Consider the following 16,847-nt stretch of genomic DNA (forward strand, 5'->3'; position numbering starts at 1 on the left):
TGATCTCTCTCTGTGTTTCCCGGCAGTCGTGAGTCGAGTTTTGGAAGTGACCGATCTCCCCGAGGGCATTTCTCGTCCTGAGGCGGAGAAGCTCTTCAACCAGCTTTCACTCTGTGGTGCCAAGATACAGTGGCTCAAAGATCCACAGTGTTCCCGCGGCCCCGCCACCTCCTCGTGTCCTGGAGGAGGAAGAGGAGGCAACGACCCTGCCAACCTCTACACCGTAGTGGCCGTGTTCCCCACCACGATGGCCGCCCAAAGCGCCTCCTTTAAACTCAACAACAGCGGCGGGAGTTTGTTTAAATTGCGCGCAACAAAAAAGAACTACGACTTACGTGTGCTGGAGAGAGCGAGCTCGCAGTGAGTCCGGAGAGAGACGGAGATCCAGCTCATGGAGAGAGACAGACTGAGCTGAAGATGTCAAAGGGATGAGATGGTTCTCATATTCTTTAGGGATTTTTAAATTATTTTATGTCATTACCAAAAGAGCACATATAACAGAGACGTGTGGCGTGGTACATGTATCATATGACACGTACACAGACACATGCAAACGGGGTCGTGTTAAAGGCACAGTTCACTCAAAACGTCTGCTATCGTTTACTCATTCAGATCTGTGTGAGTTTGGTTTGGAGGAGGATCTGTGAATTATGAAAGTATCTCATTAATTATGTTCAAATCTACTGGACGTCCTTCATGAGTAAATGACAGCAGGATGAGTGAAGTGTTCCTATAATAAACTTGACAAATCCTCCTCTTCCTCTGCAGCCCTTCATCCGTCTCTCTTTCTCCAGCAGACTCTCTCTGTTTCTCTCCTCATTTCCTCTCTCTCTCTCTCTTTCTCTCTCGCCTGCTCACCTTCTTTCTTCCTCCTTCACTTTCTTTCTTTCATTTCTTGCTTTCTGTTTAGCCTTAACGCTGTTGTGGACTTCTGTATTGCGCTCTTTATCCCCCCTCGCTCAGATGAAAACTTCTTTTCTCAGTTCAGTATATTTATATAAGTGACGTAAGGATTATAAGAAATAATCTATATATTCAGTGATTCTTTTCCCGTGGATAAGTTGAACTCCTCACCCTTCCTCGTTGTGTTTGCGTTTTTCTTTGAGCTGTGCAGAAAGTATCGAGGTATTTAAAAGTGCACAATGATTGCGAATGTCTACTGTAAATTCCATTTAATCTTGTTATTTTTTGTTTGTTTTTAAGAATATAAAAGACAACTAAAAGATATTCAAAGAGTCTGCTGTTTCAATTTGTCTCGAATGAACAGGTGTGTGTGTGTGTGTGTATATGCTTGTGTGTGTGCATGCGTGTGTGTGTGTGACTTGAACACTTGTTTACATTCTGAGTGATTAATCAACATAAAGCAATCTAAAATGAATAAATGTTTTTTAGCTGATGTCAGTTGTGTTACATTTGTGTCAAATAGTGATTTAGGTATTTGAGTAAGTTGTATATACAGTAACACAAACTTTATAAAGTGTGACATTTTACAGTACAGTAGTTGTTTGAGCAGATAAATGTTATATGGTACATTAATAGCAATAACAGCAAGATTTGAGATCATAATCTCTCATTATATCTTGCTTCTATTGTCAGTGTGTCATCCTGAAATAATGCTGTGAAAATGTAGTTTTTATGTTGACTTAAATTGCCAATTTAAGTCAACATAAAACACATTTTTCATGGTCCCCACAAAAATACTATACAAACTGTAACAAAATGTAGGAAAACGTAACGAAATGTTATGTTATAGTTTCTACATTTTTTTTATAATTGTGTATTTTTGAATGATCATACTTTGAGATGCACTAGATAATATCGTGCTGTTCTTCAAAGATACCTGGATAATTTATTTATATTTACTTCAAAATATTAAGAAACAAAGTTTATGTAGTTTATACGCCTTTTCCTGTATTAAACCTGATCTTAAAGATATCGTCATCATTTACTCGCCCTCATGTTGTTATAAATCTGTATACATGTTTTTTTTCTGATGAACACAGAGTAAGATATTTCGAGGAATTTGTAACCAAACTGATCAGAAGCCAGAATATGAATGAGGCGGTTTGGTTACAATCATTCCTCAAAATATCTTCCTTTTGTGTTCATCAAAACAAATGTATACAGGTTTGTAACAACATGAGGGAGAGTAAATGATGAATTATCCCTTTAATGTAAAATATATTGTGTGTGATCTGACTGAGACATGTCTTTAATTCATTCAATGAGATTCATCATTTCACAGCATATAATCAAGGTGTTGTGTGAGACTATTTATGAACATTATGATGGATTACTGTAAGTGTAAGAGGTCACCAGTATCCTAAACTGAGTTCAGATGGTCAGCTGTACGACTCCAACAGCTGTGACTGCCTGAAGTTTCCTCAAATATCCACACATGGATCTGTCTGCTGATGAAGACCACCAACTGCTGATGAAGACCACCAACTGCTGACTCTCCTGAACTAAACCTCTTCAGTCTAACCAGCATGAATGAATGATTCAAGCAGAAGATCAGCATACTTACAGGTAAGACATTAAACACACATGAGATGAGCTCAACCCAGGGTTTAATTCAATATCTCTTCATCATCTGTTTCTGAGACGTCTGCTGAAGGTCTGAAAGAGTTTTACTAAATGATGATGATGTGTGTGTCTGCAGAATTTTAGATGAAATGTCCCTTACAAAAATTAACTATTTTCTTTGTAGTAAAAGTGTTGTAACCATTGTTTTTGGTCTATTGATTTCTATTATGGTAACCATGTTTTTACTACAGTAACCATGTTTTTGTTTGTTTTAACTGTAGTAAAATCATGGTTAATTTTAATAAGAGGTAGTCATGAGTTGTGATGTTTAAAAAGCAATCAGAGCAAACATTGTTGCCTTAAACACAATTTTACACTTTGGTTGTGTTTTGATTTCATCACAGCCTTGAATTTTTTGTTTTGTGCTCATTTAATGTTAAAAGAGAAGAAAGTGCAAAAATCTGTTTTTTGAATTCTTAAGAGCAAATGTTGGTAACAGAATCAGATGAAGTGTTGTAAATGAAAAGGCTGATATAAAATATTGAGAGTTTTTTTTGTCAACTGATTAATTTGAAAACTTTATTTTTGTTTGTTTTCCAGTAAATGCAACATCTGAAGGATTTCTTTGTTTTGATGTTAATGATGATGAGAGATTTTCTGGTTTTAGTTTTCTCTGCTGGTTTCTGAAGGTGACACTGAAAATCATGGCACAGTTTGATTCGTGAGTATCAGACAATCAGTTTTTCCTCTTTTTTTTTTGTAGTTTTCTGTCAAACAGTAAATCTAATGGTGTTTATAGAGCTGATGTGTAATTGTGTGAAGATTTGATATAAACATTGTTACAGGAAAACAGAATCTCAATTTTAAGAAACAAAAAATAAAACAAAAGACATTTACAAGACGCCAAATACAGACTCATAGTATTTAACAGTATCAACCTTTTACATTTTCATAATTTTAAGAGACTTCATTAAAAGAGTCATTTCTATAAAGAAACCCTTGTGTAAAGGAGGTGATTTTAACAATCTACATTTATAAATCAAATATTTGCCTACCAGATGAAGAAATTTATCAAATTGTAAATATGTTTTTACACTAAAAAGAAGTCATATTGCTTCTCATTACGTTATTAAGTCAAGAAAGAATGGCTTTGATTACTGCAGAAACTTCTTTACCCTTAATAAAAAAAAATTAAAGGAATTATAGGAGTATATTTTTAATGATGGATTAAATAAATCACCCATAGTAGATTAACCCATAGTCTAACCATTTCTGTAAAAATATACAGACAGTGACATTAAATCTCTATTCTATAGATGTCATGATGATATCAGAGGAAAATTATCTGTGTGATTCAATGACAGACAAATGTTCATTTATTAATAACTGTGAGACACAACCCACCCAATCACTTTCATATCTGAGGATCACCAAAACACATCCAGCTCATATTTCATTCTAAAACATGGGGAAAAAATCCTAAAAAATACTTTTTTCTTAATGCAAAGTACTTTATATATTTTAGATTTTTGGATTAATTATGTCATGTCATGCTCTTTACTGGTTTTGTGAAATTCACACAAAAAAACAGTATAACGTTTCATGCAAAACCACTAGAAAAATCATTGATCTAAAAGTGTGGGAACTCTGTTTAAACTCTCTTGTCTGTTTAACATCATTGTTAACTCTTTGTTAACTCTGTCAACTCTTTACTGTTTGTGCTCTTTGAGAGGTCTTGGCATCACTTCAGTCTGCTTTAAATCAGTGCTTCTCAAACTAAGGGCACGAGATGGTGCCCAGTTTTATGACATTTTATAAAATACATTCATTTATCATAAATTCTGGGTAATTAAACATTAGACAAATAAGGCTGCTAACTAACACTACATTGTATAATTTAATATTTAGTTTGATTAAATTGTCAGTTTTTGAGCATTATATGTCATACATTTTCTTTGGGGAGGAGGGTGATGAAGAATGCACCATACACAGTTGAGGCCGCACACCAATAAAGTTTGAGAAGCTCTGCTTTAAAGGGATAGTTCACCTGAAAATGACAATCTGTTATTTCTTCTCCCTCATCACTGACAATAGGCCAGAAAATATGATTTCATTCAAATAAAACATATGCTCACTTGTTGCCCTAAAAACTACAACTAAATCCACTTAAGATTGCTGAACAGGCAATTAAATTTTTTCATTCACTCAAAATAAATCTTGTTCCAGCAAAATATTCTTCTTAGATTAACAAAACATTTCCTGTTCTACACACGGGTCAGTTAATAATATAACAAACTTTATTTCATACATCTTATTTTAACATACTTTAATAAAACTTGTAATATTGAGAGAACTCTGCAATCTGTGCCTCTGAAAGCAGAGGACATCTTGCAAAGCAAAGCTAACATCAAATAAAGCAAAGTTTTCAACTTCACACAGAGACCTCAACACACACACACAAATCTCAATAATGATGACAGACAGTAAACAAATCTCATGATGAGCTCTTAACTTTACCACAAAAATAGAAAAGCAACAATCATTACACAAAATGCAATAGAAAAAAACAGCAAAACAAACTCATATAACAGTAGCAGTTAATTTATGCATGCTGCAATGCATGACGGGTAAAACGTTCATATCCAGAGATGTAAATAAGCTAAAATAAATTGATTCAACTTAAAATTTATTGTTGAATGAGAGAAATTATATAATCCATGCATTAAACTAAAACACTTAGGGGCGGTTTCCCGGACCAGGATTAGCTTAATCCAGGACTAAGCCTTAGTTTAATTAGGAAATATAGCTAGTTTTAACAAACATGCCTTACTAAATACATTACCTGTGTGCATTTTGAGGTAAAACAAAGGGCACTGATGTATTTTAAGATATGTCAGTGCAAGTTGTTTTCAGTTTGGAGAGCTCTCAAAAGTGTTTAAGTCCAGGACTAGTATAATCCCTGTCCGGGAAACCGCCCCATAATGTAATGAATTTAATGGTAAATGAAGATATTTTGATAAATGATGGTACCCATGGATTTCCATAATAATTGTTTTTTCTACTATGGAAGTCAATGGGTACGGCAGCTGTGTGCTTATCATCATTAATCAAAATAAATATCTTCCCTTGTGTTCATCAGAATAAACTCATACAGGTTTACAACAACATGAGAAAATGATGACAGAATTTTCATTTTTGAGTGAACTATCCTTTCAACATCCTCATCATCATCTTCATCTTTATTGTTTTATAGTTTGGGTGACAAGGACTCACTGGATATTCATGACAATCCTCCTGCACCAGACAATGTAGTCATAGAGGAAGATCATACAGTAGGTTCAGACATCAGGAATGTGATGGTACAATGATGGTTTTGTGCAGGTTTTTTTTCATTACTGTAGCTTGATGTAGAACAATTGAAGTACAAAACAGTGTAAATAATCTTTGCTTTTACACGTCCTATTATAATGAGTGAAGCTTACAGTTATGTTCAGATGTCATAAACATTATTGTGTGTTTGTGTACGTCTGTGTGTGTGTGTGTGTGTGTGTGTGTGTGTGTGTGTGTGTGTGTGTGTGTGTGTGTGTTTGCAGGTGTATTTTATCTATGATGAAGAGGTTGAAGAGGAGGAAAAGGAAGAACCTCCACCTCCAGAACCGATTCCAGCTGTAAACGACAGACCACACAAGTTTAAAGATCACTACTGCAAGAAGCTGAAGTTCTGTGATGTGTGTGCACGGATGATCGTGCGTAAGTTCACAGGTCTTGTGATGTTGAGCTCTTGTGTGATGTTTTATTGTGAAGGTTTAAATGTTTCTTTGTCTTTTTGTGTCTGTAGTCAATAATAAATTTGCTCTGCGCTGTAAGAACTGTAAGAGCAGCATCCATCATCAGTGTGTCACTTATGTGCAGTTTCAGCGCTGCTTCGGAAAAATAGTGAGTAAATCTCTCAAGCTGTCAACACAAAACAAGACAGAAATGATGCATTCACTGAGAATGATGACAAACAAGTGAAGTCAACAACATACAAAAATATGAATTAGGGTTAACATTACCTTGAAGTGCATATTATTTGACCATGATCTAGAGAAAGCAAGCATTTGTGTAGCTGGACTTCTGTATTAATAAGAGTTTGTTGTCTATGTACAGTACATGTTCAGCTGTAGACATTCAGCATCATGATCTCAATACAGTAAGACTGGGTGTGTGATGGTCAGTCATTGATTTCTCTCTTTCTCTCTCTTCAGCCTCCAGGTTTCAGACGAGCGTATAGTTGTCCTCTTTACAGTGCTCAACAAAACAGCACAGTTAAAGAGCTGCTCCCCTTCTGTAATACACACACACACTCACACTCACACTCACACTCACACACACACGCACGCACGCACACATGCACGCATACATGCATGCACACAGACACACAGACACACACACAGACACACACACACACAGACACAGACAGACACACACACAGACACACACACAGACACACAGACAGACACAGACACACACACACACACACACACACACACACTCACTCACACTCACACTCACACTCACAAACACCAACAAGACCATCATAGCCTCTGTCAGACACAATTATCATGTGCCTTAGTACACTACCTGAAGTTAAACAAGTTCAACTTTTTTAAGCCAAAACTTAAAACAACATAAAATGTGAGTAATTTAAGTAATTCTAAATAAAAACATTATTTAGTTAATACAACTTAATTTGATCATGTATATTCCACTTAAATTTGTAAGTAAAAATTAACTTAATAATTTTGTGTTTAATGATTTTGGTAGACATAACTAAGCAGTGGACTTAACTAGTTCTGATCCAAATTTCAAGTTAAAATGAGGTTTGTTCTTGTAGCCCCTAGGTGTCAATGGTTAGCTGTGTCAATTTCAAAAGTCCCACCTGTGAGACAGTTGCTCCGTCCGAAACCGCCTACTTCCATACTATATAGTAGGCGAAAAGAAGTAGGCGAGTAGTATGTCCGAATATAGTATTCCAAAAAGAGTATGCGAAAAGTACCCGGATGACCTACTACTTCTGGTTAGATTTCAAGCGTGCATACGATGGACACTTCACTATCCCATGATGCCTTGGGAGCGGAGTTATGCAACGAAGAGAAAGGCGAAAGAAGCGATGCGGCCGTTTTCGCGCTGGTATGACATGACGTGATTGTGACGTATATCGCATTCATACTACTAGAGTTTTAACAGTCAGTCAGTAAGTACTTCATCTCAGTCAGTACCTACTGAACAGTATGCGATTTCGGGTGCAGCCAGTGTTAAGTAAAGGGTTTTAAGTAGATTTTCTTAAAGGTGCAGTGTGTAACTTTAAGAAGGACCGGTAACACTTTATTTTGCGACCCGCAGGGTGCCGCGTGGTTGAACCGAGTTTGCAGCTTACCTATTTGTAACAACAGGGTACCTCTACAGTACGTACTTGTAGGTATAAGGGAACAATTTTTTAAGTTTGGGGTAATAAGGGGGTAAGAATATATGGAAAATGATAAATTATTTATTCTATAAGTCTTTCATAACTACAGGGTACCTATTGTAATATTACGTGGTATGTATGACTTACGTCTATGGGTATTATGGTCTATTGATTTTTATGTTAAGTTTTTTTTCATATTTGCTACTTACCTGATGAAAGTGTATTGTATAGCCTACAGTTGATGTCTACAAGCCACGTCCGCAAATAAAATATAACAGCACAATAAAAATAATAGCAACTTGTACCTCTTTGATCTGTATATGTGTACAGGAGTTACCAGGTAACTCTTACCTTTGCGGGCTGTAAATTGAAGTGGTGCTTATTCCCCGCTTGTTCTGTGTATGTACCAGGTAACTCTTACCTTTGCGGGCTGTAAATTGAAGTGGTGCTTATTACAGCCTTGGTCTGTGTATTTACCAGGTAACTCTCATATTTGTGGGCTGTAAACTAAAGTGGTGCTTTGTTCACCTCTTGTTATAAATGTTATAGGGTAAATACTATAAACATACAGAATATTGTTATTTCAATTTTAAAACAACTTATTTAAAACACTATAATCAAGCCAACACTTTTCAAATAAAAAGTCATGACATTTTTTCGTTGTTTTTGCGGCTGGCTTCCTCTGTTGGTGTTCTTGTCCACTCGGATGTTGAGTTGATGTCAGCTTGACTTTTGTTATTAAAAGCAAGTAATATAGGCTACTAAAATAAAAGTGATGTGCTGTTATATTTATTTGCTGATGTGGCTCATATATGAAAAATTCACAATAAAATCATTAAAAAAAAACATAATTTCCCCATAGATTTGACTAGGTTATACATACCACGTAATATTACAGTGGGTACCCTGTAGTTGTAAAGTGCTTGGAGTATAAGTGGTTTGTAATTCTTCATATTCTTACCCCCTTATTGCCCCAAACTTAAAATGGTGTTCCCTTGTGCCTGCAGGTGCGTGCTGTGGAGGTGCCCTGTTGTTGCGGGTAGGTGCGCTGTGAATTTGGTTTGATTGCGCGGTACTTTGCTGGTTGTAAAATAAAGTGTTACCGAACCGTTATGTATTTATTACCTTAGAAGAGATGTTTTTACATGAAAGTCACCATTTTTTGCCACCATGTTTCTACGGAAGCCTTTAACAGACAAACTTTTTTCACTAAGTTGTCTCCAACGATGACATGTTTGTCTGGTGGTGGCTGCAGTAGCTTCTCTATGCATTTTGGTGAACAATGGACTGAAATGTTGGTTGCAATTTGCAACCTCACCACTAGATGCCGCTAAAATTTACACACTGCACCTTTAATTTCCATATGTTTGAGATTTACCTTAACTTTTACTTATAGTTGAAAAGTTTTTTTTTGAGGTTGTGTTATTGTGAATATTTTGACACAGTGAGTGTTTATAATACACCGAATGAGTCACTAAACTATGTGTGTATGTGTACAGCTCAAACAAACCGCACTGATCCCGTATACGAGACGCTGCGTATCGGCGTCATCATGGCCAATAAAGAGAGGAAGAAGACTTCAGAAGACAAAAAACATGTGAGCATGAGAACCAATCAGATTCGTAAGTAGCTGATGACATCAGAGTCTGAGCCTGAATGCTTTTCTCTCATCTCTACAGATGATGATGATGATGATGGAGGAAGAGGAGTCACAGCCGAAATCAGATGAGGGCCCTGGAGAGCGAGGTCAGACACTTGTGTATTACAGTATAATAACCTGATATTACCCATAATCCTCTAGTGTGACACAAGCTTTATTCTGTAGTGAATCCAGAAGGGGAGAAGAAAGAGAAAGCAACAGATGATAAGGTTAGAAATCAGATGATGAGTGTCTGCTAAATGACTTTATTGATGGCGATCTCATCTGTGTGTGTTGTAAATTCTGCTTTTCTTTCAGAATAAAAAGCCTCAGCCGGGCAAACTGGGCGTCTTCTCTCAGTCTCATTATTATCTCGCTCTCTATCGTTTCAAAGCCGTAGAGAAAGATGATCTAGATGTGCAGTAAGTGTTCACACCTGTTTAATAAAGTCTTGTTTTACACAATGACAGTCAGTTCAGATGTGTATATTTGTGTGTTTGTGTTGTCAGTCCAGGTGATCGAATCACAGTAATAGATGACTCCAATGAAGAGTGGTGGAGAGTAAGTCACTGATTCAATCTCTAAACTCTCTCAATATTACTGCATTACATACCAAAGCAAGTGACACATCTAAAGCAAACATTTGACAAAAAAGATACAAAATATAGATTTTTGGCTGAACTTCACATGTTTAAACGTGAAAACTTTCCCATACTGCAAAAAATACATTTATTTGGCCAAAAATGTGTTTTCAATTAAATATATGCCAATTTATATAAATATATTAAAATATTAACATATATTTCAAGATGTATTTTAAGGGCAACAAATACATTTCTAATTTTACAACCTTTATGGCAAAAAAAAAAGTTTTTTGGGACAAAATATACAAGTTTTTTCAGTTGAAAATAAATATATTAAATTTTAATCTTTTCAAACCTGTCATGTTTACAGTTTTGCAACATACAAAGTTTTTCTTATAATGCGACTTAAAAATAAATGCTGTAAAATAGATTTATTTTTTAAATATATTTTATAATATACACACATTTTTGTAACATATTTCAAAATATATTTCAGCACATTTGTTTTGCCATTTTCACAAATATAGTTAAAATTTTACTTGAAAATATATTTTTTTGTGATGTGTAAACCATTCAGATAGTAAAATCTAATCATGAATATGAATAGAAGTGAGAAAAGCTCAGATTTCTTTGTGTTTTCTAATGAAACGACACGACACTTTTAGATAATATTCATTTAGTGACCCACTTTCCCCCCCTGACAGCTGTTCTGATCTTCTGTATGATTGAATGTTGTTTAAATGTGTATTTCAGGGGAAGATTGGGGACAGGTCTGGCTTTGTGCCGGCAAACTACATCATCCGGGTGCGCTCAGGAGAGACTGTGTACAAGGTCACAAGATCCTTCGTTGGAAACCGAGAAATGGGCCAAATAACACTGAAAAAAGACCAGGTATACACGCACGCACACACAGACACACAGACTGATCTGGAGTCAGTCTTCAGTGTGATTTCTTCTCTTGTGTTTCTAGATTGTAGTGAAGAAGGGAGAAGAAGTGAATGGATATTTAAAGGTCAGCACTGGACGTAAACTGGGCTTCTTCCCGTCTGACATCTTACTGGAGATCTGAATGAGTTTGAGTTTTATGAGCTCACTGTGGGCACGAGGTCCAGATGATTCATGAATATTAAAATGAGTACAGAAATTCTGTCAGTAATTTATGAATTACAGTCTGTTATTAAAACTCTAGAAGATGTGATGTGTTTTATTATAGCATTCATGTTGTCTCACTGTTCAATTGTGTGTGCGTGCAGCAATTATCAGATTCACATTTTTATATTTCCTTTAGTGTGTATTAGCTCATGTTAACGATATGCAAAAGTAAATGATGACGTGAGTTATCATCTATAATGTAAATCTCTTTTCTTGGACTACAACAAAAACACAGATTGTAGGCAACAGTTTAGTGATGTAGTAAAGATTGGCATTATCATAATTCCTCCCGCTTTGACTCACAGCCTGTAAGTTAACTCCTGTTAGCATTGTATTGAGCGAATCTTTTAAACATGGTAAGGAGCGTCACATTTCCTGCTAACGTCAGAAGTATTTAGACCAATCACAACGTACAGATTAGCTGGCCAATCAGAGACACAGCTTTTCTGAGCGTTTGAGGAAGGCAGGGATATCTGGAGCTACAAAATGTACAATATGTGGAAAAGAATGTGTTTTTTTAATCATAAAGCACACAAACACTAGCTTGGCTAACACCAGAGCAGTCTTATGGAGATTGAGACGTGGTCTGGGAACCATATGCTCATGTTCTCGTATTTGAGGCGTGGTTTACGAATGCCCAGAGCCGTTTATTGGGCACTACGAATGTCTATCCAATGCGTCTGTACGTAGCTCATAGCCAATCGTTTCAATTATACCAGATGACGTATGTATAGCGACATCAATTCAAACGTAAATGACTTTTATCGGTGCGTGTGCACACAGCTGAAAGCTTACCATTTATAAGTTAATTGTACTTCGTCTATAACGATGTCTAGTAGGTTGGTTTTATAAAACTCTGTGGTTATGTCTTGCCATATACAAACATCCTTCTTGGATATAAAATTGTTTAACGCCAAAAGTTGGTCTTTTTTTTAATAAGCTTGCGTTTAAAACTACTTAGAACACCATTTAAGGCTGCAATTGAAAAGTTACTTTGCGTCTGCTGCCGTGTTATAACAAATAACAAAACTGCTTCAGTGTGTCACATAGACGTCGTCATCGTCTCGCTGCCCCCTCCCCGTTCTGTGATTGGTTCCCTATTTCAGGGGCAAAAAAGGTCCATAGTTTCCATGCTAGACTTGCAGCGTGAATACATTTGCGTGAAAGGCAGCATGCGGAAACCCAGACTACACAAACACATTGTATTATACCAAATAGAAATAACCTTGTTTAGCTTTCAAATAGGTTCTCTTTAAAAACATCTATACAAACTCACAAATAATGCACAACACACATAGACAGATCCTCTCTCTCTCTTTCCTCCCATCTGTCTGACTTTTTCTCTATCCCAATCTCTCTCTCTCTCTCTCTCTCTCTCTCTCTCTGTGTGTTTGTCTGGCTCTCCCCATCTGTCTGTCTGTGTGTCTGTCGGAGGCTTATAAGTATGTGCGACACACAGTCAGTGACTGTATCTGTCATTGGATTGGCTGATGCTGGCACAGGTAACCGCTAAGCTTGAGTGGTCACATGATCGGGGAACAGCAGCAGCCGTCAGACACGGATCACTTCCTGTTGATGGCAAATCTCAGTGCACAGGTCAGAGATCAGACGTGTGTCACACTTCACTTTTGACCTCTGTCATCATCAAAGAGAAACAAACTCAACTCTTCAGAACATCTCCACTTGTTTTCTGTCATAAATATAAACTCCGTGGAATGATCTGGAAGAACAGGTTGGTGAAGTTTGTGCCACAGCAGAGAGCGGCTACTGAAATTATCAAACTAGGCTGAATCAAAACATTACATTTAATTCTGAATAAAACTGAAAGGATATTTAGGTTATTTAGAAAGTAGATTTGTCTCTGTAGAAAGTCCCCTGCCGTTATATAAACAACGTGTCAGTATATTTCTTATATTCACATCAACCAGCAGGTGTCACTGATGCGCCTTTAATCACAATCCGAAACTTTTTAACATTCAGGATTCATGTAAGAGTCTTTACATTGACAAAGCATAGAAACATACTTATTTACAAACACATGCATGTTATAGAAAGTTATTAAAGTAGAGGTCTGTAAGATAAGATAATACAAAGCCCTGTCATTTTGTGTCACATTGTTTTGATTATATCTGTTTGTGGTTCTGTCTCAGACAATAAACTCCAGAGCACCTCAGTCCACTCATATCTGGGGTGTCACTTTTGTCATGACAGGACTTGACGTACCTTACAACCAGGTTTGAGTTTTCTCCCTCTACAGTATGTATGTATGTATGTATGTAAGTATGTATGTATGCATGTATGTATGCATGTATGTATGTATGCATGTATGTATGTAAGTATGTATGTATGTAAGTATGTATGCATCTATGTATGTATGTATGTAATGTATATGGTAGTTTGTCGTTTTGTTGAATCTGGTTAAAATGTTTGTGTTGGTTTGTTAATTGGGTGAAAAATGTTTCCCTAATTTGTGTATAAGTTGGTCATGATGTTAAAAAGTGCAGTTCTGTCCCTATAGTAACAGGTTATGTCTGTCTCTCTCTCTCTCTCTCTCTCTCTCTCTCTCTCTCTCTCTCTCTCTCTCTCTCTCTCTCTCTCTCTCTCTCTCTCTCTCTCCCCCCCCGCATCAATACTTTAACACAGACTTTTGACAGTAACATATCCCATCATGCTGTGTGTGTGTGTCAACCACACATTCACTCTATTGACTTTATCAACAATTTCTCAGTTTGTCTGACCCTAATTAAATTTAACATAATTAATTTTTGTGCATTTGATCCATTACAGTATCGTTTTTGTTTGTAATGAAAAATATGAAGTGTTTTCTAGGTGTATCTCATGTGTTTTAAATCAACCTGAACATGAATTGCATACCTTAAAAAATTGCACAAATTCAATTAATAATTAAATTAAATTTTGCATTGTTATGAAAATCGGTTTTATTTAGGGTTGCTAAGGGATGGAATGTTTCTGGTAAATTTCCATGGGAACTTAACCTGGGAAATTTTGGAAATTTTCCAAATTGGAAACATAATAGGAATTTAGGGCCATTTATGGGAATTATTTGGAAATGTAGGGTAATTTATATCAACTATATCATATACAACATAAATAAACATTTTTTTGACTGATTTATTTGGAAGATGAACTTTAATTATAATAATTACATTATTAAAGATATCTGATTAACTGGCTAGTTAGCTACTGTATAACACATTTAGGTATTTGCTAGTTAAAGGCCTGAAAATGGATTTAATCCCATTTTAAGTGATATATGGAGGATTTTTTTTATTTCAAAGGGAGTGTGTGTGTGTGTTGGACACTAGCTTACACACAGCACATTTATTTACGTGAATAGATGTGAAGATGGACATTTGAGGGGGTGTGGCTTCAGTGGTCCTTCAGTAAGCCGTGTGCTGTGTGCATGTGACTGAAAAAATGTGCAAGGTAGAAATTCAACTGAAATTGCATTAAATCATCTTGTTTGTGGCAAGATTTTTTAACTACATTTAAGTTTTCTGTTATAAGCAACTCTGCAATCTTTTCAAATGCCCAGTTTCTTCCTGTTAATTCCCATATATTCCTGTTAATTCCCAGGGAAAGTTTCCAGCCTTGAAAATGTCCTGAATTTTGCAACCCTAGTTGTGTTACAGTAGATCTGTAATTCTCTCCAGCGCTCCAGTACAAATGTAGTTTTTTTGGATGAAGACGTACAGTACAATCAGTCCATCAATGGTCAAAAATATGTTTTCTTATTCATATTCTTGAACTATTCAAATTTGCTGAATCACACACACAAGTCAAAGATCAGTAACTTAAGACGCTTTCGATTTGTAATGTTTTGACTGATTCAGTGGCATTTATCGGTTTCATTTATCACTGAATTTTAAAAATCATCAGAAAACAAAATACTGAATTCATCACACAGATGTGTTTGTTCGGTCACTGTCATCTTACAGGTGGACCACTAAGTGAATTACTTGCTGGAGTAAGTTATGTTTACTGTCAATATTTTATCTTGAGTACCGATGTTAACTAGTGTACAACATCACACATAAAAGTACAGAATACAGCAGACGTCTATATAGTGTATATACAGTATATATATATATATATGTGTGTGTGTGTGTGTGTATGTTTCTCTTCAGAGCACTCCAAACACAGCGAGTTCCTCTCTGATTGCTGTTTGTAAGGGTTAAAAGCATTTTCCTCTTTCAGACGGTGTATTTATTGACTCAAAACCCCATCTTTCATCTTATTTGTGTAACACAAATTTACCCCAGTGCATGATGGGTAACATTTTTATAGCGATCTGCCTTCTGATTGCATTCAGAGCTTCATCTGTCCTCCGATGCTCCAAATCACATTAGGGTTTGGAGGTAGACTCATCCATCTCCACCTTTAGACTCAGAGAAATGTTGTAAATGTGGTTAAAAATAATGGATTAAGTGTATTTCAGTGGCAGCGTGCGATCGAGCAGATATTGATTGAACACATTGTTTCAGCCTCTCATCTGCACCATTACGCCCTTTTCTTTGCTTTCCTCTCTTAAAGACATGAAATGCATTATAACATTACAGGCAGGAAATGAGAGACTTTTACATGGTTTTTAGGGGGCGCCGTGTTATCGCTTGGCTTTGTGCAAGTATTTGTCGGCCCTTTTTATTTTCTCCTCTTGTCTCTTTTTGCTCTTTGTTTCAATCTCTCCGTCCCTCCTTTTATTTTATTTTATTTGTGAGTGTGTGTGTGTGTGTGTGTGGTTTGCCGTGCCTGACTGTAATGGTTTAATCTATGAGGCATAATATTGTATCTCTGACGAGACTCTTTGGGAAATTGTGGAAGAATAATTCTTCTTCTTCTGTCTCATTTTTCACCAGCACAGAATTGAATTATCTAATATGATTTGTATGCTTATTAATCTTCATTATTCATAGATTCTCAATGGTTTTGCAGCTCCAGCTCGTGAACGATATTTCTGTGGTTTTTATGTAGTGAGGTAATGAAATTGAGTTTCATTAGATGACGGGAGGGAGAGTGTGTGTGCGTGCATGCGTGCGTGTGCGTGTGTGTGTATGCATTTGTGTGTATGTGCGTGTGATGTTGTATATTGCTGTCTGCATGGTCTATGTGTCAGTGATGTGATTCACCTGCAGTCATACTGACAGTCAAAACAATACGATGATGACGAGCTGTCAAACCCCTTCATGGACGACAGACAAAGAGAAATCTGTCTCTCATCTTTTCTCTGTTGTTAGATGACTTTTCTGGCCTGACATACTTTTGCTCAGCTGGTTTCAGGACTCGGTTATACTGGATTACACTAAACAAGCTGTACAATACTGAAATCCCACAAATATAGGAGCTCATAAGTGCAAATGAGCATTTCATCAGACTCTTATGTTTGTGTTCAGCAATTTCACTTTAATGGGAATGAAACGGTTATTAGTCAGTCATTGAAATGCATTATTTTTTTACAAATCTCAGTTTAATCATTTCA

General features: G+C 36.3%; 3 protein-coding genes across 16 annotated transcripts in view; all 3 read left to right on the forward strand.

The window, feature by feature from the left end:
* The window catches only part of r3hdm2 (R3H domain containing 2), a 51,657-nt gene extending 50,430 nt beyond the window's left edge, over positions 1-1,227 (forward strand). For all 13 annotated transcript variants that reach the window (XM_073870546.1, XM_073870551.1, XM_073870553.1 and 10 more), the window contains one exon: positions 27-1,227. In XM_073870546.1, coding sequence (XP_073726647.1) covers positions 27-364 — 338 coding nt within the window. In that variant the 3' untranslated portion in view covers positions 365-1,227. The remainder of the gene's footprint in view (positions 1-26) is intronic.
* Positions 1,228-2,240: 1,013 nt separating this feature from the next.
* Positions 2,241-11,393, forward strand: LOC129450749 (SH3 and cysteine-rich domain-containing protein 3-like). Its single transcript, XM_055213718.2, has 13 exons — positions 2,241-2,529; positions 3,194-3,247; positions 5,780-5,858; positions 6,120-6,276; positions 6,365-6,462; positions 6,774-6,855; positions 9,475-9,572; positions 9,655-9,721; positions 9,801-9,844; positions 9,933-10,036; positions 10,124-10,175; positions 10,952-11,089; positions 11,169-11,393. Exons 1-13 carry the CDS (start codon positions 2,498-2,500, stop codon positions 11,265-11,267), a joined length of 1,104 nt encoding a protein of 367 aa, XP_055069693.2. The 5' UTR covers positions 2,241-2,497; the 3' UTR covers positions 11,268-11,393.
* Positions 11,394-12,827: 1,434 nt separating this feature from the next.
* The window catches only part of LOC129451002 (neurexophilin-4), a 121,378-nt gene continuing 117,358 nt past the window's right edge, over positions 12,828-16,847 (forward strand). The window contains exons 1-2 of one of the 2 annotated variants that reach the window (XM_073870560.1): positions 12,828-13,082; positions 13,501-13,584. The gene's annotated coding sequence lies outside the window, so the exon portion shown is untranslated. The remainder of the gene's footprint in view (positions 13,083-13,500; positions 13,585-16,847) is intronic. The other variant, XM_073870562.1, reaches the window with a different exon arrangement.

The sequence above is a fragment of the Misgurnus anguillicaudatus genome, chromosome 8 (assembly GCF_027580225.2).
Source record: "Misgurnus anguillicaudatus chromosome 8, ASM2758022v2, whole genome shotgun sequence".
Taxonomy (NCBI): domain Eukaryota; kingdom Metazoa; phylum Chordata; class Actinopteri; order Cypriniformes; family Cobitidae; genus Misgurnus; species Misgurnus anguillicaudatus.